The sequence below is a fragment of the Mesocricetus auratus genome, unplaced genomic scaffold (genome assembly GCF_017639785.1).
Source record: "Mesocricetus auratus isolate SY011 unplaced genomic scaffold, BCM_Maur_2.0 Super-Scaffold_4256, whole genome shotgun sequence".
Classification (NCBI taxonomy): domain Eukaryota; kingdom Metazoa; phylum Chordata; class Mammalia; order Rodentia; family Cricetidae; genus Mesocricetus; species Mesocricetus auratus.
Window position 1 is genome coordinate 100,375,452 of NW_024429182.1, and position 21,048 is coordinate 100,396,499.

General features: G+C 44.6%; 2 protein-coding genes across 3 annotated transcripts in view; one reads left to right on the forward strand and one right to left on the reverse strand.

Moving 5' to 3' along the window:
* The window catches only part of Myo7a (myosin VIIA), a 64,956-nt gene extending 60,289 nt beyond the window's left edge, over nt 1-4,667 (forward strand). Inside the window, exons 43-48 of the mRNA XM_040731806.1 lie at nt 89-195; nt 1,088-1,273; nt 1,651-1,767; nt 2,536-2,619; nt 3,442-3,561; nt 4,019-4,667. Coding sequence (XP_040587740.1) covers nt 89-195; nt 1,088-1,273; nt 1,651-1,767; nt 2,536-2,619; nt 3,442-3,561; nt 4,019-4,108 — 704 coding nt within the window. The 3' untranslated portion in view covers nt 4,109-4,667. The remainder of the gene's footprint in view (nt 1-88; nt 196-1,087; nt 1,274-1,650; nt 1,768-2,535; nt 2,620-3,441; nt 3,562-4,018) is intronic.
* Nucleotides 4,668-5,882: 1,215 nt separating this feature from the next.
* Gdpd4 (glycerophosphodiester phosphodiesterase domain containing 4) overlaps nt 5,883-21,048 on the reverse strand; it is an 81,009-nt gene continuing 65,843 nt past the window's right edge. The window contains exons 12-17 of one of the 2 annotated variants that reach the window (XM_021229472.2): nt 18,179-18,400; nt 15,871-16,025; nt 12,013-12,160; nt 10,049-10,131; nt 9,076-9,131; nt 5,883-6,599 (exon numbers count right to left, since the gene is read on the reverse strand). In XM_021229472.2, the coding sequence (XP_021085131.1) occupies nt 6,520-6,599; nt 9,076-9,131; nt 10,049-10,131; nt 12,013-12,160; nt 15,871-16,025; nt 18,179-18,400 (744 nt within the window). In that variant the 3' untranslated portion in view covers nt 5,883-6,519. The remainder of the gene's footprint in view (nt 6,600-9,075; nt 9,132-10,048; nt 10,132-12,012; nt 12,161-15,870; nt 16,026-18,178; nt 18,401-21,048) is intronic. The other variant, XM_040728225.1, reaches the window with a different exon arrangement.

Consider the following 21,048-nt stretch of genomic DNA (forward strand, 5'->3'; position numbering starts at 1 on the left):
CTCCTGTGGGGCTGGTGCCAGTCTGGCAGAGTCAGGGAACCTTCTCTGCTGAGACTCCATGTGACCAGCTACCCCGTCTGTGCCACAGGAATCGTGCCCTCGCTCACCTACCAGGTGTTCTTCATGAAGAAGCTGTGGACCACCACAGTGCCAGGCAAGGACCCTATGGCCGACTCCATCTTCCACTATTACCAGGTGAGCTGCACTGGGACCTCTGTTCCCTGGGTTTCACTGGCCACCAGTCTGGTGGCTTTACTGTGAGGCTGGAGTGTGCTGCCTTTGACAGGCGAGGCTTGTAGCGGCTGCTTCAAAAGGCCTGCCGTTGAGACCACTGAGTCCCAATTATATGAAGTCAACCCGTCCTGTCATCTTCCAGTCCTGATGCTTGATTGATCATTCTTCCGAGGTCCTTGTCCTTGCTGGCTCAGGCTGCTCCATGCTTGAGCCCTCTGGATACAGGTGTTTGCTGGTGTGACTGAGTCCATCCAAGTCTGCTTTGGTTCTATAGGCAAGCTCACAGGCAGAACCTGTCATGCCTGCCTTTGATTCCTTCTGTCCTTCCATGTAACCCCTTGAAGTCACCATGTTCCTATTTTGGAGTAGCAAACAGACACAGAGTCCAAGTGATGCTGTTCAGGTCACACAGCTGGTGGGACTGGGCTCCTAGTCTTCGTGACTGCTGCCCAGTGCTCTGCTGTGGGCTGCATCCTGCTTAGCCTTGAGTGAGAAACAAACCAGGGTTCCCGGGAGGTGGAGAGGAGATGCTGGCTGCTGTGGTGCAGAGCTTGATGACCTGGGCGCAAGGACTGCTCCCATCCAAACCTGGGTACCTGGTCCAGGAGAGGAGGGATGTGGAATTTCCTCAGGATCACCCACCCGCCCACCTCACTGGCTATAGGAAAGGCAGTGGGCAGTGCTCTAACATGGCTCCGCTCTCAAACTGCCCGGTGCTGAGACTGTCACGTCTTTCCTGTCTTGTGCATCCCCTGCAGCTGAGGCAGAGGAAGTGCTGGGCCCAAATGTAGGCGGACCACAGGAGCCCCTCTTCTGCTTTGTCCATGCCTGCCACCTGCTCTGTTTCCCGCAGGAGTTGCCCAAGTATCTCCGAGGCTACCACAAGTGCACTCGGGAGGAGGTGCTGCAGCTGGGCGCCCTCATCTACAGGGTCAAGTTTGAGGAGGACAAGTCCTACTTCCCTAGCATCCCCAAGTTGCTAAGGGAGCTGGTGCCCCAGGACCTCATCCGGCAGGTCTCACCTGATGACTGGAAGCGGGTAAACACGGAAGAGCAGTGGGAATGGGGCCTCCCGGTGTGGGACCGTGGGCATCCCAGGAGTTGGAGCAGCAAATACTGACCAGCAGCGAAGGGGATGCCTCTCCTGTTTCCATCTCCATCTGCTTCATTCTCTAGTCCCCACCCAAAGGATATTGTGGCCCTATGGTTTGTCCCATTCTGGTTGTCTAGGTGACCTAACTTTACTTGATACCCCCAGCTTGTCCGTATGGGTTGGGGTGGGTCAGAAGCCAGTTGGCTGTGTTAAGCGGGGGCCATGGTAGTTGGCAGCACTGTCTGTCCCGTGCCTGGGTCTGACAGTGTAGACAGGCAGAAGCAGAGCTGTGAGTGGAGCCCCCTGACTCACTTCCCCCTCAGTCCATCGTCGCCTACTTCAACAAGCATGCAGGGAAGTCCAAGGAGGAGGCCAAGCTGGCCTTTCTGAAGCTCATCTTCAAGTGGCCCACCTTTGGCTCAGCCTTCTTTGAGGTGAAGGTATGTCTTAGGGAGAGGTCAGATAGGGGCAAAGGGTTGGGGTGAGATGGCACAGAGACTGGAATGTAGGTGGCAGGGATAACCTTGAACATCTTCTGGCACAGGAAGGAGAAGCTGCGCTAACTGTGACCCACCAAGAAGCACCAGAAGCTTGACTTGCCAAGGGAGATAGTCATTCCCGTGGGCCAGAGTGGTGGAGGGTGGCTTGTGCTGTTAACAGTGGGCCTCTGGAGGCAGCAGATCAGGAGGCTGTGCCTGGGGTGGGGGGAGGCTGTGCCCGGGTTGAGGGAGTAGTCTAGGGTGGCCTCCTAGAGCAAGGGATTTCCAGGAAAGCCTCTGTCAAGAACCCTGTGTAGACAGAGCCCAGAGGGCTGAGAACCCAAATCTTGGCAGGAAATGACGGTGTCAGGTATGGCTGAGGATGCAGGCAGGGTGTCAAGCAGATGAGCTCAGCGTCTCCTCAAGGGGCAGTGAGCCTTGGAGGTTTGGGACAGGGACAACAGCGCCATATGGCTGCTCTGGCCACTGGGAGACTTTTGGATTGAGAGAAAGGACATAGCAAACCTCCCAGGGAAGCAAGAGGGGAAGGATGGGATCTCTGCCGGGGACCCAGGAGGCTGTGGGCAGAGGGGAACCAGGAGGCCATGACAGGCCTGGCAGGGCCTTTGTACCTCTGACTCCACGTACACAGGAGGCCTGGTTGATTTTGTCTCCAAACTCCTGTCTTTCTCTGAAACCCCATCTGATGGTGTCTGTTTTCTTTGCTAGCAAACTACAGAACCAAACTTCCCCGAGATTCTCTTAATTGCCATTAACAAGCACGGGGTCAGCCTCATTGATCCCAGAACGAAGGTAAGCAGGGCAGGAGCAAGTTGGAGCATGACCAACCAAGGTTCCAGACTTAAGCCCTTTTATCTGCTGTCCCCACTGCAGAGCCCCTGGATACCCATCTTGAAAGGCCTCCTGTCCTTCCTCCATTGACTTACTCATTTGCCCCACCAAAACTAACCTTCAGTTTACCATCAAATTCTTGCTGCTAAGTTCCAAAGTCCTTTTAGTACTCAGCTTCTTGGTGTCACTGGATGCCACAGACTGCCACCCCTTTCCAAAATGTTCTCTGCCCATCCGGATGGTAACTGGTGGCATCATATGCAAGAGGAGCTATGCTTATGTATCAGAAAGGCCAGTCCCACTGTGCTCCTGAATAGTTGCTGAAAATCACTAATGACCGTCATCTTCCCCTTGCTGCATGGCAGCATGGTTGCATGGGCTTTCTGTCTTCATTCTTTTGCAGACATTTTTGGGCTTCTGCTCTACACATTCCAAGTATGCTGTGTCCTTCCAAGGCTCCTTTCTGTTTTTTTCTCTGTCCTGCTTTCTCCTCAAACTCACCCAAGCTGTCTCACTCAGACCAACAGTTGTTGGTGCTCTTAGGCCGTTTAAGTTTTGATATTTGGCCCTAAGCACCCACCAGTCTCCAGGGCTTCCTTGGTGTCCAAGGCAAGGCATGGAGGGGAAGCTCCCCAGCAGCTCTACACAGAGCTGGCTTCTCCATCTTGTTCCTTTCCTGGTGGGAGGGCCCAGGACTTCTGTAAGGGTATGTGCAGGCTGGAGCTGGGCTTACTGAAGCAGGAGGGTCATGCTCTACAGCCGAGTTACCTCCCTGCTCTCCAGGACATTCTGACTACTCACCCCTTCACCAAGATCTCCAACTGGAGTAGCGGCAACACCTACTTCCACATCACCATTGGGAATCTGGTCCGCGGGAGCAAGCTGCTCTGCGAGACGTCGCTGGTGAGAGTGCTTCCTAGTGCCTGGCATGGGTCCCTGCCTCTCCTGGTTGGGTCTATTAGAAGCCTAGTGTGGGGAAAGTGCTCCATCAGGGGTGGGGGTACAGGTCCCTCACTCACTGCTGTTTTGGTATCTGGAGACTGAGCCGGAGGCTGTGGGCCTTCAGCCCAAATGTAACAGAGGAGCCACTAGAGATGAAACCTCCTAGACAAGCCCGAAGGTCCAAGATGCTCCTTTAACTGGTAGTGTTCGTAGTCACTCCTGGAGGGAGGCATCCAGAATTACAGGGCCCACAAGCCTGGGGCTCAAGATAGCAAGATGAACTTAGTCACTCAAGTGTGTAGTTGGGGACAGAACTCACTTTGTTTCTGCACTGTGCCTGAGAGTGTCCTGAGAGTCTTGTGTGTGAGGGGCTGGCACATTCCTCTGTGTGCCTTGCTTACTTTCTTACTGGTTCCAGGGCTACAAAATGGATGATCTCCTGACTTCCTACATCAGCCAGATGCTCACAGCCATGAGCAAACAGAGGAACTCCAGGAGCGGCCGGTGAAGAGTAGAGGAGGTGCTGACTCAGGCCCTGGTCATCTAGGCAGGGAGGCTCGACTGACCGCATCTGCTGGGCTCTGACCTGTCTGCCGTGGAGGCAGAACTTCCCTACACCCATCTCTGGTGCCTGCACTAACTTCACCTGCTTTGCTGGTGTAAGAGACGTGCTCCCTGGACACCTCTCCTGACTGAGACCAGCTCCACCAAGCGACCGAGCTCTTTTGACTTTCTGTGTATTGATGGGAAAGAGGGATCAAGGACAACTCAGCTCTCTCCATCTGGGGAACAGCCTAACCATATTTGCAATGAATGATGCTCTGAAACCCAGGGCACTGGGCTCAGAGTCCTCATGGCCCCTGCCATGAGCACTACCACCGAGGCCTGCCTGCAAGAATCAATCCTAGTGTTATCTGCTCCAGGAAGCCCTCCTAGACTACCTCTTGAGTCTGGACAACGCCTCCTGGTTCTACCTGGGTCACTTCTATGTGTGACAGTTCCATGCTGGGTCCCTGCTAAGATCTCCATGACCACCCGAGGGCATAAAGCATGTGTCATGTGTCTTAGCCTCTGGTCTTGTGTTCATCTTTGCAGCAGGAGAGAATGTGGAGTCAGGATACAGACCTGTAGGGGACTGGCCTACAGAGCTGCGTCTCCCGCCTGCCTGACCAAGCTGCCCTACATATATATGCCCTTGAGTCTTCAAAGAGCAATTGAGACCAAGTGGGGTTGGGGAAAGTGATGGACACTGGTCAGAGAATGGAAGGCCCAAGATTGTGTATAAAAGTGTGTGTGTGTGTGTGTGTGTGTGTGTGTGTGTGTGTGTGTGTGTGTAGGGGTAGAGTCTAGGAGATGGATCACTTACTGGCTCTTAACCAGGGCCAGTGGAGGCAGAATGCCCCTCACCTTGTGACAGAAAATTCTCCTTGGTCTATCAAGAACAATACTACTCCCTTGGGTGAAATGCTTACATCCAGTGATACTGCTTTGTGACCAGAATGAGACAGTGAAGTCTGGGAGGGGCCTGGATAGACCTGGGCCAGGGGCTTTAGACTAGACAGTGGCTGGAATGAGTAAATACAGATGCAACAATGACAATCCCTTTGAGCTGTAATGTTTGGGACTTCCATCAGCATCTCCCAGAGGCATCACATTAAGCATCCAGCCAGCCACACCTGTGTGTTCAGTCACCCCCAGGGGGTGCTGTTCCTGATCTCTGCACTGCATGTGAGGAGAGGGCAGCTGGTGTATACAAGTGGAGTCCCCAAGCCAAGCACTCCTTATGGAGTGAGGCTGTGACTGTTGGGGAGGGGGAGACAGCCCTCCCTATAACAGTCACAGGACCACTTGACTTCACAGCTAACCAGGATAGATCTGGCCCAGTGAGAAGCTGAGGCTACAGTTTACTCTGTATCATCATGCTGAGAGGAAGGGTGAGGTCAAAGGGGAGTATGAATGAGTGAAGGTCACGTCATAGAACTCAACTCACAGCGGCTAACACTGGGCTCCCAGACAGAAGTGACTTCAGATGACTGTTCTAAGCTCTGTTTTCCTGAAAAGACCGAGGCTGATTATTGAGTGAACATGAATTGTAAACCTTGGGTGTTAGGAAGCAACCCACTTCATGCACATCAGAAAATAAGGGTGGGATGAGAGCTTTGCCCCTGGCTCATGCCCATGCCACCTCTCCTTCCAGGACTGAGGAAAATGTCACTACTGCACCTGTTCCACAGTCTTCATTAGCATGAGTGACCACAGAGGGGGACAAACAACACATTGGCTTCCTGAAAGATGCTTTTATTACAGGCTGACATGACCAGTCACTCCTTCAGCAGAAAATATAACAAGTATAAGATGAGACAGCCCTGCAAACCCAAGAGCAGCCAGCTCCAGGTCCCTGACCATGCATCACTGTTTGCCCCAGCCTGACTCCTGAGGTGCATCCCTTACCGAGGTTGGGCAAGAGTGCTTCTCCTGAAAGCCTCAATGGCCCCTGTGTGAGCTTGACCATGCCCTACCATCACCATACTTAGACACACAGAAAAGAAGAAGGGGACAAGGTTATTTCTTCTTTAAAGGCATCTTATATGAGATAGTGGAAATGCTGGAATCTAGTGTTTCATAGCTTTCTTCAGAAAAGTCAAACATGGGAGTCTTTTGGTGGGTTTTGGCATGGGAGTCCTCTACGAAGAGTCCTGCCAATTCATCATCCTTCATGGTGGTTTGTGAGGAAGGCCCCGTGGCAGGTGTTTGGGTGTGTTAAAAGCCCCCAGTGAGCATTAGTGGTTTAATTGTGTTCTTGAATGGCACTGGTTTCTTCTTGTGGGCTCTGACAAAATGGGAAGCACTTGGGGGTTTCTTCCGAGTCCTGGTTGAGCTTTCATAGTGAACTGCTGGAGTCCACAGACTTCTTACTGTTCAGACGGGAGTCTTTTTAGGTAAGCGTGAAGCTCCTTTAACCTCAGATTCACCTTTTGGGATGTTTATGCTCTCAACACCTGCAGGATAGAAAAGACACAAATACAGATTCCTCAAATGTCACTTCTCTCCGATCCCCGCCTGTAACATATGACAGCCAAGTCATCTCTCAGTGTCGTCTCCTCAACCTCTGGGCTTCTTTCCTCTAAGCTCTCCTCTCCCTCTAGACTCAGTACAGCTCAGCACGGAGGAGGGGCTTAAGGATCTACTGTAAGTCTCTAGCTTACCATGGAAGATCACAGAAGGAGAGGACCAGCTTTCGCTCAGAGCTCATGTCTCATAAACTTTAGCTATAAATTAAATAAAAACTAAATATATTACCAATCCGAATCACAACTCATTTGTTTGTTGTTTGTTTAAGACAAAGTCTTACTTTGTAGCCCAGGCAGGCGTGGAACTCATTATGTAACCTAGGCTGGTCTTGACAGTCTCTATGGCAATCCTCCTACCCCATCTCTCAAGTAGCACCATCCTGGCTACAAGTGAAGCTTTTTAAGGACAGAACTTTGACTTCCATTACCTGCACAGTGCTTCAAAGTGTGTGTCACAAAGCAAGTTCCAGATAAATATTGTTTTACTGATAGGAAAACGTAGGCAGCAGAAACTTATATAATGGAGCAAGGAAATTGAGACTAAGTCTATCAAAGAGAAACAGTGAGCCTAGATGATCTATGAAAACATGAGAACATGTCCAAATTATCAAAGAGTTTAAATTGTGGTGAGTGATGGTGCCAACATCCAGAAGATGAGTTTTTGAGGCAGGAATCCCAGGGCTCAGATGGGATTTCTGCCTGCGCATATTCAGTCTGGAAAGAACAGCGGCACACATAGGTTTTGCTTTTCAACTTCTGAGATACTTACATTCATGCATTTCACAAAATGCTAATAACATTAAATTCTTAAAGTGAAACTCATCAATAGTTTATAAGCAAAGACATGATATAAAATGAGTAGGGAGATGACACCTGCTACAATAATCTAGAATAAAGAATGCCAATAAGTGAAAAATTTGGTCAACAGTTGTCATCTAGGTGTCTTTGGAAACCCTGGAGACCTTTATAAGGAGGGGTCTCTTAAATCAACTTTCATAAAACTACTAATGCTATTTTCCTTTAAAAAAATCTGTCTCATGTCCAGTAGCATTTCCAGAGGCCACACCACAGGTCAGACAGTAAGAGACAGAAAATTCAGAAGCAGATAGGAGATTTTTTTGTCATTTTTTAGATCTAGATGGTGAGATTTTGAAAAATGTAGAAGACTGCTACATTTCTTACTACATTCTTTTTCAACAACTGATGCATCACATGAAAACCTTTAAAAATTATTTTGAAATGAATCTGTAAATGTTTTTAAGTTTACAATATGGTAAATAACAATAGATATTAGATACAATAAGAAATGAAAATATATGGTCTGTATTCAGAAGCATCAGTTAATAGAAAAGGATGCAGAACTAACAGGTGACAGAGCCTGCAAAAAAAGAGAATGAAACCACTACAACTATGTTCGGGCTTTTGCTGTTGCTTTGAGCCAGCTTCTCACATACCCAGGCTAACCCTGAATTCACTATGTAGCTGAGGATGACCTTGACGTTCAGATTCTGCTGTCTCCACCTCCTAAGTGTTTACCACTATAGCTGGCTGTGATCAGATATTTAAATGAAACTACATGAAAGCAGGGAGAAAAGGGGAAGCTATATCTATACACATGCCATCAAAATGGCTCAGAAGGTAAAGTCATCTGCTGTCAAGCCTGGTGACCAGAGTTTGATCCCAGGGACCAACACAGGGGACGGAGGAAAAGGTTGTTTTCTTCTGATACCTTCCATGGCAAGGTGGGCATATAAGCCGAGCTTCTCTTTCACTCTGCCTGCAGCTCCCTCCCTCACACCCTTTTCAAGTAAGGATAGTTCTTAATTTGTGGCCATGATAACATGTGACTGCACTGTAATATTTGTGCATTTTATTGTTATTTTCATGTGCTACTTAAGCCAGGCAGTTAAATCCCATGTTGTCAAGTCTCTCTACTACCTACATCATTTTTCATGTGATTTATTTAATATGATGCTGTCTCATTCATCATGGCCCTAGAAACAATACTCTAACACGCACACACACACACACAGAGTAAATACACTCTATGATGCTTGCACAATGATTAAAAAAAGGTAAGCAAGTTCTTTTTGGAAAGCACCCCCATTCTACAGTGATGAGGACTGATGGCAAGAACAAGTTGTGTATTCAATAACCAACACCCCTTACAGGACTAACTATATAATTCATACCAGCAACAACTTTTGTTTCATTGGTGTTTGGTTGAGTTTGCAGATGGGAACTCAAGGACAAGGGGACTGACTAAATTTTCCTGCTTTGCCCTGGTCCCCATCCCTCAGTTCCCATACACCCTTAGCTCTAGACAGGGACACGAAGAGCAGGACCTATCTTCTTGAGGCCATGGGAACAAAGAGGAAGGAACAAACAAGGCTTTTGACTTTACCTGTAGATACAGTGGCATCGGCTTCAAGCCACCTTTCTTTTCTAAGCTCTTTCATCCTAGAAGGAAGCAAACCATGTATCAGTTCACAGGCCTCTTTCAAGCAGCAGCATTGAGGCAGTGGTCAGAAGGCTCGTTACCCAGCCAGACTCTCCTGTGCTTCCTCCCTTTTAAAAAGCTAAGTTGGCAATCAGAATGATGGATCGTAAGAACCATGATCTGCCCTAACTCACTTCCTTCTTTTGGGCTGTTAGTTCTCTTTCATCTTAAAACCTCAATCCTGGGCTGCAGAGAAGACTCAGTGGTCAGCACTTAGCACTGGCTGCTTTTCCAGAGGACCCAGCTTTGATTCTAAGTGTCCACCTGGTGGCTCACAGCCATCTGTAACTACAGTTATCTACAGTAACTACAGCTATCTACAATAACTACAGGAATCTGATACCATCTTCTAGCTTCTGTGACTATGTGGCAAGCAGGCACACAGGCAACCAAAACACCCACACATACACAAACAGTAAAATACTAAAAGCAAACTAAACCAAAACGGTGTATCATTTGTCCTGCAAAGATTCTTAAATGTCATTTTCTGGTCAGACATAAAAAGGAGTATGGTCCAGAAAAGAAGAAGCAATTTTTCTCTAGGTCACCCCGCAACTAAGATGTGAAGCCAGGGCTACAGTCCAGTGCTCTTGGCTCTGCCAGTCCCTGCCTGCAGGAGAATGGAGGCCGATGTTCTGCACAGTTTCAGTCTCTGTACTTTCTCAACAGATCACACTGAGTCCATACTAAATGACGACTGGGCTCCAGTGAGAGTCCTTATTTGAAAAGGGGTGAGGGAGGGAGTTGCAGGTTATAAACCCACCTTGCCATGGAAGGTATCAGAAGAGAATAACCCTTTTCTCAATTTTCTGTAAGAACCCATTTATTACTTTTATTGAGAGGAGTTTTTCATTTAGAATTAGAAATATGTACTTACCAGTGATAATAAAATACAAAGCCAATGATAACTGCAGAAGCAATATCCAGGAAAAGCCACATGAATGTATAGTATCCTGGTGTCTGCAAAACATGAACAAAACGAAGTTGAAGGACTTTGTGGTTGGAAGGTTTTTAAGTTCCTTGCTCATCTGCTTGGGAGGAGGGCCTAGGAGGAAGTGGGGGGGCAGATGAGACCATCCCCAGCTATTCTAACAGCCACATGCACACATGCAGGGGATTTTTTTTTGGTTTTTCGAGACAGGGTTTCTCTGTATTGTTTTGGAGGCTATCGGTCCAGCCCAGCCTCGAACTCACAGAGATCCGCCTGCCTCTGCCTCCCGAGTGCTGGGATTAAAGGCGTGCGCCACCACCGCCCGGCTCATGCAGGGGATTTGCAAGGACTAAAATGTGCCATGCCCTTCATCTTCCCGGTCTCTCAAGGCAAACATCTATAAAAATCACAGAGAAGTCACACACCAAGTCTGTTCTTGGACCCAGGACTCCAGCCCGTGTGATCTGACTTCTTGTGCTCTGTTTCTGTAACATGGTCTCTGCAATCTAGCTCACATCCATGTTGTCTGGGAAGCCTTCCCCAACACAGCTTTCCAGTGCTACCTATAGACCTAAGGGATCAAAGCCCACAGGTCCAGCACCCCAGTGACAAGGAAGACTAGTCCATGAACCAGCATCTGGGCACCACTATTCAGATACAGCACTCTTCACATAAATGCTGAATTATATGTAACTCCCTTTGACTCACACACCTGGCCCTCAAGGCTCTGCCGAGACCAGGTCTTTGGCCCAGCACTCTGGGAGCTCTGTCTCTTATACTGATTCACATCAATTTCCTAATCCCTGGTTTGATTTTTCCCCCTCTCCTTATTACTCCCTTCCAGTGTTATTTGATGCCCCCAGAGCTGGTACCTTTAGCCTTTCTTAAGCTTTTCTGCCCAATGCTTAACTTTCAAAGGAACAAAATTAAACTTTTCTTTAAAAATATTTGTTTTATTTGTGTCATGTGTACACACAGGCATCTGCAGAATCCAGAAGGGACATTTAATCCCCTGGAGCTGGACTTCTGGCCAATTGCAAGCTGTCTGATATTAGTGCTGGGAACTAAACTTAGTCCTTTAGAAGAGCACAAAGTGCTCTTAATGCTGAAACATCTCTCCAGATCCTAGACTGCTTTCTAGTGGGGAATGGTAGAATGTGTTTATAGTCTCAGCTACTTGGGAAACTCAGGCAGAAGAATGGTTTGAGGCTAAGAATTTGAAGACAGCAGAGTGGCATGTCAAGACTCCCTTACAACAACCTGTTTTCCATTGAATGCTTCTGTGCCCCGCTCAAATGACTCTATGCAGACAAGAAACCCAGGCTCTGTTGCAGTAACTGGCTAGCTACAGCTCCCTCCACAGGCACTAAGTAACTCTATTCAGCTCAGCTGTGGCTGCAAACAGGTCTTCAGGACACCAAGCCCCACCAGGGTGCCAGAGTATGGTGGCTGGATGCTGGCTCACCTAGTTAACATTGGGTTCAAGAAACAGCTTTCAAAGGGATCCAGTTTTCTTCCCATAATATTCCTGTGACTGTTATTGCTACCATACCGCTAGTGTGTGAGTGTGTGTGTGTGTTTGTGTGTGTGTGTGAGAGAGAGAGGGGGAGGGGAGGGAGGGAGGGAGGGAGAGAGAGACTGTGAATCTTATATCATGAGAACATGGACTTGTAACCTTCAGTTTCCTCATGGGTATAATAACAACAGTGTCAAATTCAGGAGCTTAGATTGCATGCAGCATGTGAAGATTCAATAAACAAAGAATCAGAAGAGATGGGTGAAGAAGGGAAAAGGCACATCTCCATTACTCACAGATGTCATAACAGGGAACCACACATGGGGATACCCCAGGGGTGGAGGAGCACAGCACAATCATACCAGGCTTAGAGTGATCTGGACAAGCAGCTCACCATGAAGAAGAGAGGGCGACTAAGTTGATTCAGGGTCTGGATGTTGTCTGTGGTCACAGAGTTGATCTTATAACACCAGGCCAATGAGAAGAGCCAAGGCTCATTGACAATGTACACATTGATGTGGATTTTAGCTTCCTTATAATGTCTGGAACAAAAACAGCCCACAGAGGATTTCAGCTCAGGTGTACTCTCAATAAGTAAAGAGGAACAGCCACATTTGTGAGAAGCCACTGCCTAAATCACTGAACAAACAGCTAAGGACAGTGTGAGAGTCAAGGTGTGGGCTGGCCCTAGTCCTTCTGCTCCTGTAGCATCGGCTATACAGAGTGCTGGTGAACAAAATGTCTGAAGGGAGGTAGGGGTGGGATGTAGCCAAACACGGAAAATGGAAAGAGAAAATGAGAATTGAGGGACAATAGCAGACAGGAAATCCTTCTTCACAGCATTTACAAATTTGAAAATATTCCCACTACAGCCAGTTCCAAGCTACAGCTGAGAAAACCAGTTTGTGGAGGAATACCTGGCTCCCGGACGGCTGTCACCTCTGGGGTCACTTCCCACCCTGACTAACGCCCTGCTCACCTACCGTTTTCTTGGTGTGACCATAAGTGAGTTACAATAGAAACTACTATAACCCCCTAGCTGAACACCTAGCTGCATTAAGTATAAATAGTAATTGAAAGAAAAAAGTAAACACTGGTGTGGGGAATGTTTTAACATTAACTATAAAGAGCTTTTTCCCCTGTACAATAATGTTGTGGGAGAAATCAAACCCAGCTTTTTATAAGACACTACATGTCAGTAGACCTTCTGCCTGACCTGTGGAGAAAGAGGAGAAGGAAGGACTAGCAACGTAAGGTTATTTGTCATCTCAGATTCAAGTTCTCAGGAAACACACCAAGAACCTTCCCCTGTGCTGCTTGGCCAGTGGGCTAAGATCAAGTGTAAGTGCGTCCCCAAGTCCTTTTAAACCCTGATCCAGTAGACATTGGAAAGTACAAGTCTGCTGAGCACTAACTTGGCAAGTTCTGTGCTTCGGAGCACAGTCTTAAGATAATGACTACGCCTTTGAACATGAGGTGTGGCCAGTTTCCCACACTCAGCTAAGAACTGCCTCTAAGGAAGTTCTGCATGTCACCTAATTTTAGGACCAACTTAAAGGGAAAAGTAATAAAAAGTTACTTCTCTGTACTATTTGAAACTATGTCTCAAATTCAATATTTACAGATATGAATAAGGGATGTAGAAACTGTAATTTAAAACACAGTACCCTTAACAATTATGTCAAAGGAAACAAAATATTTAGGGATAAATGTAAGGAAGCACTAAGGATGTAACCCTGAAAATGATGAAATAACGATGGAAGTAAGTGAAGCCAAGGCAACAGTGTATGTTCGTTCTCAGACTGAAGACTCTCTGGGCCAGAACTGCCAGCTGTTTCCAAGCTCATCTGTAACGTCAGCGTGCGTCCTAGAGAAGGCCAGCAAAGGTCTGTTCATCCAGTTAGGTCAGCTGATCTAAAATGCATATGCAAAGGCACAGCTCTAGGAAAAGTATGTCTTTGGGGGGTTGTGACAGTCTCACTCTATAGTGAAGGACTGTCTCAAGCTGTCTATGTAGCCCAGGCTGGCCCATATGCTGAGGAAAACATACTCCAATCTGGAAAAAGAGTACACGAAAGGATAAGCTTCACTCCATAGTGAAGCTACATATACATATATATATATACACAGATATATGTATATATATATATATATGTAGTTATTCTATGTAATCAAGACAGCATGGGACCAGAGCAAGAACAGACTCATAAGCAGAAACTCTGGAAACAGACCTATACAAATTTGCTCAAATAACCTGTGCCAAAACCATCAAAGTGAATAAGAATAAGTGGAAGAGCAGATTTTCAACAAATGCCACTAATAATCTGGAAGGCCAGAGTTATTCTCCCAAAAAGAACATTAAACCCCCAACCAAACCTCAGACTATGTATACAAATGAACTCAGGATGATTTGGAGGCTTGAATATATACTGTAGGAATATAAACCTTATAGAAAACATAGAAGAAAAGAACTCTGTCAGGCATGGAGCCAAGCAAGGAGTGGGGTCAGAGTTGAATGCTCACTTTCTTAAAGGGAGAACTCATAAGCCAGCCTTGTCAAAATAGAAACATCGCTCTTTCTTTGTGGAGACCTTGTGCCCTGTTAAGAAGATGCCACAAGTAAGTCACAGACTAAGAGAATATGTTCCCTTTTTATAAAGATTTATTTTTATCTATTTATTTGTGTATGTGTGTGCCTGATATTTGTATGCAGGGGCTCATGGAATCCTAAAGAGAGTGCCAAATCTCCTGGAGCATAAGTTCTGGGAGCCTGGGACTTCTAGAAGACCAGTACAAGCATACTCTTATCCATTGAGCCATCTCTCCAGTCCCAGGAAAATGCTTCCAAACCCTATCTGACAAAGGGTGAAAAGAATCCTCAAGATTCAATAATAAAGAAAAAGAATTTAAATGAAGAGACCCATGAGCAAATAAACACAATCTCATTAGCCTTTGAAGAATATACCTTTAAGCAAACTGATGTGATTATATAATATGGATTGAAAAGTGAAAACACCAAAATGTATCAAAGACGTAGAAACTCTGGGTCATGGTGTTGGCAGAAATGTAAAATGGTTCAGTCTTCCTGGAAAAGTCTGGCTGCTTCTTATGCAACATTCAATTACTATACCCCAGAATTTGAAATCTTGGACATTTATCCCTGAGAAATAAAGACTTATGTTTGCATAAAATCCCATATGAAAACCTGGACATAATCAGATGTCTTTCTGCTAGTAACTGATAAACAAATTTCGGCACACACAGCATTGAATACTAATTAGCAACAAAAAGGAACAAATTATGAATAAACGAAACACGAATAAAATTTAAGAGAATTATGATGAATGAGAAATAAACTAATCCCAAAAGGTTGCATATAATATGAGTTTGTTCATTCTTGAAATAACAACATTTAGATATTTTGCCTGGAGTTAAGATTTTAGGCTAGGGAAGGAAAGATGGAAGGACACAGAGTGTGGCTATTGAAGAACAATATTAAGGATACTTGTGATGACAGTTCAAGGACTTGTTTCTATTCCCATCTTCACTGCAGCATCATTCACAATGGCCACAATAAGGAAAGGATCTACCAACAGATGAATGGACTAAGAAAATAAGGTGCTTATATGCAATGGATACTACTCAGCTTTTGAAAAAAGAAATTCTGTTATCTGCCCCAATATAGATGAGCCTGCAAAACACTATATTACATGAAATAAGCCAGGGGAGAAAGACAAATATTGTATGATCTCACTTAAATATGGAATCTTAGTCAACCTTACAAAAGTTCAGAGTAAAATTCACACACCAAGTATATACAAATATGTGTGGACAGACTGGAAAGATGGTCAGTTGAAAAGAACACTGCCTGCTCTTCTACAGGCCCCTCACCTACATGGAGGCTAACAACACCTGCAACACAGTGCTAGGGGGTCTTATTCCCTCTTCTGGCCTCTGTGGGTACTGAACATATGTGATGCACATATATCCACGCAGGGAAACACACATATAAAATAAAATGAATCTTTAAAATATGTATTAAATGGTGAGGAATTAGAGTACAAAGAAGGAACATGATATACACATGGTAAATATTTGTTAGCAAAAGAAGGGAGGGAGAAAGCAGAGGATTCAAAGTTGATAACCAAATAAAGGAATCTTCAGACAAAAAGAAGTTAAGTAACTTAGGTAGAATTGATATTTTATAAATGCTATAGCAATAGTATATGCCATGGGGAGTGGCCAAACTTACCTCAAACCACGGTAGAACAACCTCTTATAGTCAACATTTATTATACTAATATTCTCTTTTGTAAGCTCGTCAAGGGTTGCTAAACGACCCACTTGCTGAAAACCAGGAGCCTTGTTCCTGACATAGTCTCTATCATAACCCGGTAACCAAAATATCTGCAAGGAGAAACAAATAGTCCTTGAGTGGGTAGTCAACCGTCCTGGTATAAACAGCCCAGGGAAAATGGGCGAAGCTCCATTCCAGCACTGACAGTAGTCTACAGGAAGCAGAGACAGATTCTATCCCTTAGCAAAACAATCAAATTAGTTATACTGTCTAATGAACTAAAAAATGGGGAAGGCTGCTGTGGAATTGAGTTTTCCCAGGACCTTCCCATCCTCCAGTTAACAGTAAGGGTCAACAAGGCCCCAAGCATATATGAAGATTCATACAACAAAAGGAGGGCTAGAAATGTAGCTCAATGGTAGAGCACCTTCCTACTATGTGCAAGACCATGGATTGACTACTTTGCAGAGAAAATATATTGGTAGATATGAACATTAAAGAGCCCTCCCTAGTTGCTGATGCCAAAAGCCATCCCTGAGAGGAGCTACTTAGGTATTTCCTGGTAACCGGGATGCTTCTGTGACCCATCTGTGGAAAGAGCACCATTTTCAAAGAGATACATATTTGTTTTACTCATAACATTGCTGTATTTTGAGAAATTAAGTGATTTAAAAAATAACTTTGCAAATAATGAGAGTGATTCTAAAATAAAAAACCAAAACCAAACAAGGATCAAATCTTTACTAAACTAAGTGTTGTGGTGGAGCTTCACCCCAGCCCCTGGCATCCATATACCCAAAGACTCTAGAATGTTCTGGTGGAAGTTTCACTCAATCCCCCATCCCCTATCTCCCTCCAAACACTGCTGTACCTCAGAAAGCCTGTCAAATGATGACCTCTCCCCCAGAGATATTCAGGACCACTCCCCAGAAAACAGACGTGTGGTTTTCCAGTCTCTTTCCGGTCTCCTCTCTGGAGGGCTGGAAAGCCATCCAGAAGCATTGCATTCATTGAACATGAGGTTTTTCTAATTTGGTTTGATTTGGTCCTATTTGGATTGCTGCATCGGTGGAGAGGCGTATCAGGGTGAAGAAACTTTTCACTAAGAACTGATGGTCTTTCTAGATCATTGCTTAAAGCTAATGTCCTCAAAGCTGTATTGTCATGAAGCCTTATAGGTCGTGTTGAACATGGGGCAGGTCACATCAGAGTTATTGTATATACTATTAATTTTGGGGTGGTACTAGGGATTGAACACATGGTCGCAAGCATGCTAGGCAAGGGTCCTGCTGGTAAGCTATATTCCCAACGTTCTTTTCACATTTTTAATTTTGAAGGTCTTGCTAAGTTGTATAAGTTGGCTTTAAACTTACTGTATAGTCCATACAACCTTTAACTTGAAGTCTTCCCGCTCCAGTTAGATGTATGGCCAGGCCTGGTTTATAAACACTATTCTTTTCTTCCTGTGTGTGTGTGTGTGTGTGTGTGTGTGTGTGTGTAGCATGCATGTATGAATGTTCACAAATGCGTGAATGTACATGTGTGCACGTGCACATGTGTGTACATAGGTATAAAGGCCAAACGTTGACACTAAGTATATTTTTCCATTGTTTTCCACTTTATTTTTTTGAGACAGGGTCTCTCACTGAACCTTGAGTTTGCCAATTCCAGCTAGCCTGGCTAGCAAGCTTGACTTACCCTGTTTCTGCCTCCCGAGTGCTGGCCTTATCAGTGGGTGCCATGGCTGTACAGCTTTTATCTAGGTTCTGAAGAACTGAACTCACACCTTCACACTTGTATGCCAAGTGTGTCATGCACTGAGCCATCTTCTCAATTGCTATACCACTCTTTTTTTTTTTTTTTGGTTTTTACGAGACAGGGTTTCTCTGTATTGTTTTCGAGGCTGTCGGTTCAGCCCAGCCTCAAACTCACAGATATCCGCCTGCCTCTGCCTCCTGAGTGCTGGGATTAAAGGCGTGCACCACCACCGCCTGGCGCCATACCACTCTTTAAAATGCGCTAATACTATATTTGGTTGAGAATAGCAAACAGGCTCCATGTTTCCGCCTAGGGGGATAATTTTAACTGGATCATTCTCAGATTGCCACCTATAGCTGTACAGACAATAATCTCCATTTCCAAAGGAAGCAAAATCACTTACAGATCTCAGAGAAGAATTACATGATAGGTTGAATTCAACTACTATGCTACTGGACAGGCTGCCACCTCCCAACCTCTGCCATAAATACTAAGAAAAACATACCAGTCGTTGCTCAATTTGGGAGTCAAGGATCATCTTTACTACTTTTCGAATAAATGTGTATCTGAAAGGATGCTTTGGTGGAGGGCCGAAAAGATCAAATATCAAAAATTTTCTTTCCCTTTTTGCAAGTTTCAATAACTCAACCAGCGATGGAATTGATTGGTTGCTTGCTCTTCTTTTATCAGCCTCTGATAAAGGTTTCATGTCAAAAAACGGCTTGTTCTAAAAATAAATATATCAAAGAAAACATTGACTTTTGTCAAAGGCGCCCCCAGGTTTCCCTCTCTGTGGTTCTGCCTCCATACTACTCTGTTACCACTCCGCCCACTATGCCCTCTAACACATAAACCCTGAGATACAAGGGAAAGACAGTGTCATCTCCATTGGTGAGTCTAGGATTTGGAATGATTTCTTTGATATTCTAAACTTCTTATACACGGACCAAAGCTCTCCATGTTCTTAACTTCCCTTTTTAACCTTCTATTCTGTAACTCACAGTCTCCACCCCCCTTCCTAGCATATTGTCTGAACACATAGGCTCTTGCTGCCACAGTTTTGTGTAATGGAAAGAACGCATATTTTGGTTTCAGAGTTCATTGGGTTTAATCTTTGCTTACCACTCTATTTGTTTATTATAGCAACCTGCTAAAATCCTACTCTCTGCCTGTTCAAATGCTTCATCCCTCATGAAACTTTTCTTAAATATTCCTGAACTAAGGGGAGTTTGAGAGCAAGAAGTTCTGGTGGCTCATTATTGTGCATCTATAAATTTATGTCTTGTTTTGACTTGATGTATTCATACACATTTTAGACTACAGTTTAAATACTCACTCGGTATGCTTTCTTGCTATATATGGTCTTTAAATTCAACCTTACTCAAGTTTTTAGGATGCTGGCATAATGTAGCCAGTTCTTTGTCAACATTCCATATAAATGACCTCTAGCCAAGTTCTGGAAAAAGTCCTTGTTTCTCCCTGAAACTTCATGAGTTGGACCTCCACTATCTGTGTTTCTCTTTGCATTCTTGTCTTCCCAGCTTCTACCAGAATCACCCATTAAGCTCTGTTTGCAGCATTCAAAGGATTTTCTAGGCTGGACCAAAATTCTCTGCAATTCTGCAAAGTCTGTTCCAGAGGCCTGAGGACAACATGGTCACAGCAATGAACCCCACTTCTCGGTACCAATTTTCTGTATTACTTCTCTCATTGATAGACAAAATATCTAGCAATAAGCAATGTAAAGGAGGAAAACTTTATTTGGATTCACAGTTTGAGACAGTCCATCACTGTGGGGAAGTCGTGGCAGCAGGAGTGTGAAGCAGCTGGTCACATTGTGTCTGTAGTCAGGAGGCAGAGAGTAAGGAATGCCAGTGCTCAGCCAGCTTTCTCCTTTTTATTCAGTCCAGGACCTCCTAGCCTAGGGAACGGTGCCACCCGCAGTTAATGTAGTTATTTCCAACTCAATTAACCTACTCTAGATAATCCTTTATAGGCATGCCCACAGACTAACCTAATCTACATGATTCTTCATAGATGACATGCCAGGAAGTTTATCTCTTAGGTAATTGTAGATCTTGTCCAGTTAATAGTCAATACTACTCTTGTTCAACATTTTTAGTTTTAGTTGCCCAAACCTTAAAACAGGAAAGTGATGTAGTAATCAATGTGTTTCTTAGGAATTTGTTTTGAGCCAAGATCTTGCTATATAGTTTAGCCTGGCTTCAAACTAATAATCCTCCTACCTCAGCCTCCTGACTGCTGGGATTATAGATCTGTGCTACCACAACCAGCCCTTGGGATTATTTTGAAGATTAAGCATGTATCTGATAGGCTTATTAGTAGACTGGAATATACTGAAAAAGAATCTATGAACTTGAAGGTCGAATGAGATAAACTTCCACAATCAAAAGTCACCCAAACCAAAAGGCACCAAAGGCTGAAGCCTATCAGAACAGAACATCCAAGGACAATAGGATATAACTAAGAAAGGCAAAGATACCTACATCCCCATGTTATTAGGAGCATTGTATGTGATAGATAAACATTAAATCAACATGTATCCATCAATGGCTGGAATACTATTTAGTCTTAGAAGGTAAAGAAATTATGTCATCTGAGATAATATGGATCATCTTTCAGGACATCATGCTAAATGAAACAAGCATGACTCGGAGTAACAGATGCTAGTTTCATTTATGTATGGAATCTAAGAAGGTTTTACTGATAAAGATAGAAAATAAAATTTCACCTAGACATAAATAATAATGCCAAGAACTTTATTTTGCTATGTGCTCACTATAGTTTAAAAACTTACTAAATCTTGAAATAATAATGCTAGGGCACAATTTAAGCATTCTCATCACATACAAAAATATTATATGTAGTAAACATAGGTTAATTGATTTGAACTATCCATTATATATGCAAACATATTTCAAAACAGCCTTTTGGGACTGGGCATATAGTTTAGTGGTAGAGTATATGTCTAGCATACATAAGGCCTTAGCTTTAGTCTTCAACACTGCAAAAACAAGCAAGAAAACAAAAAAAGCTGACTGCTACACACCATAAGTATATGCAATTTATTTATAATATTTTAGTGTATGTGTGGACATGTTTAGGTATGTAGACATGTGTGGAGGAAGGAAGGAAGGATAGAAGGAAGGAAGTAGAGAATTTCCAGTGTGCTGCTAATGGGAGTGGTAAGAAGGGCCCTTTTGCTTATTCCCCATTTGAAGGCCATCATTCATCTTCTCGCTATGGGGAAATGATGTTGTTGGCTGAGGGTGTTTTGAAGCTCTTTATCTTCTACTCCTAGTTCAGTAATAGCTTTTCATCATAGGAACTGAGGAGATAGCTTAGTCATTAGGG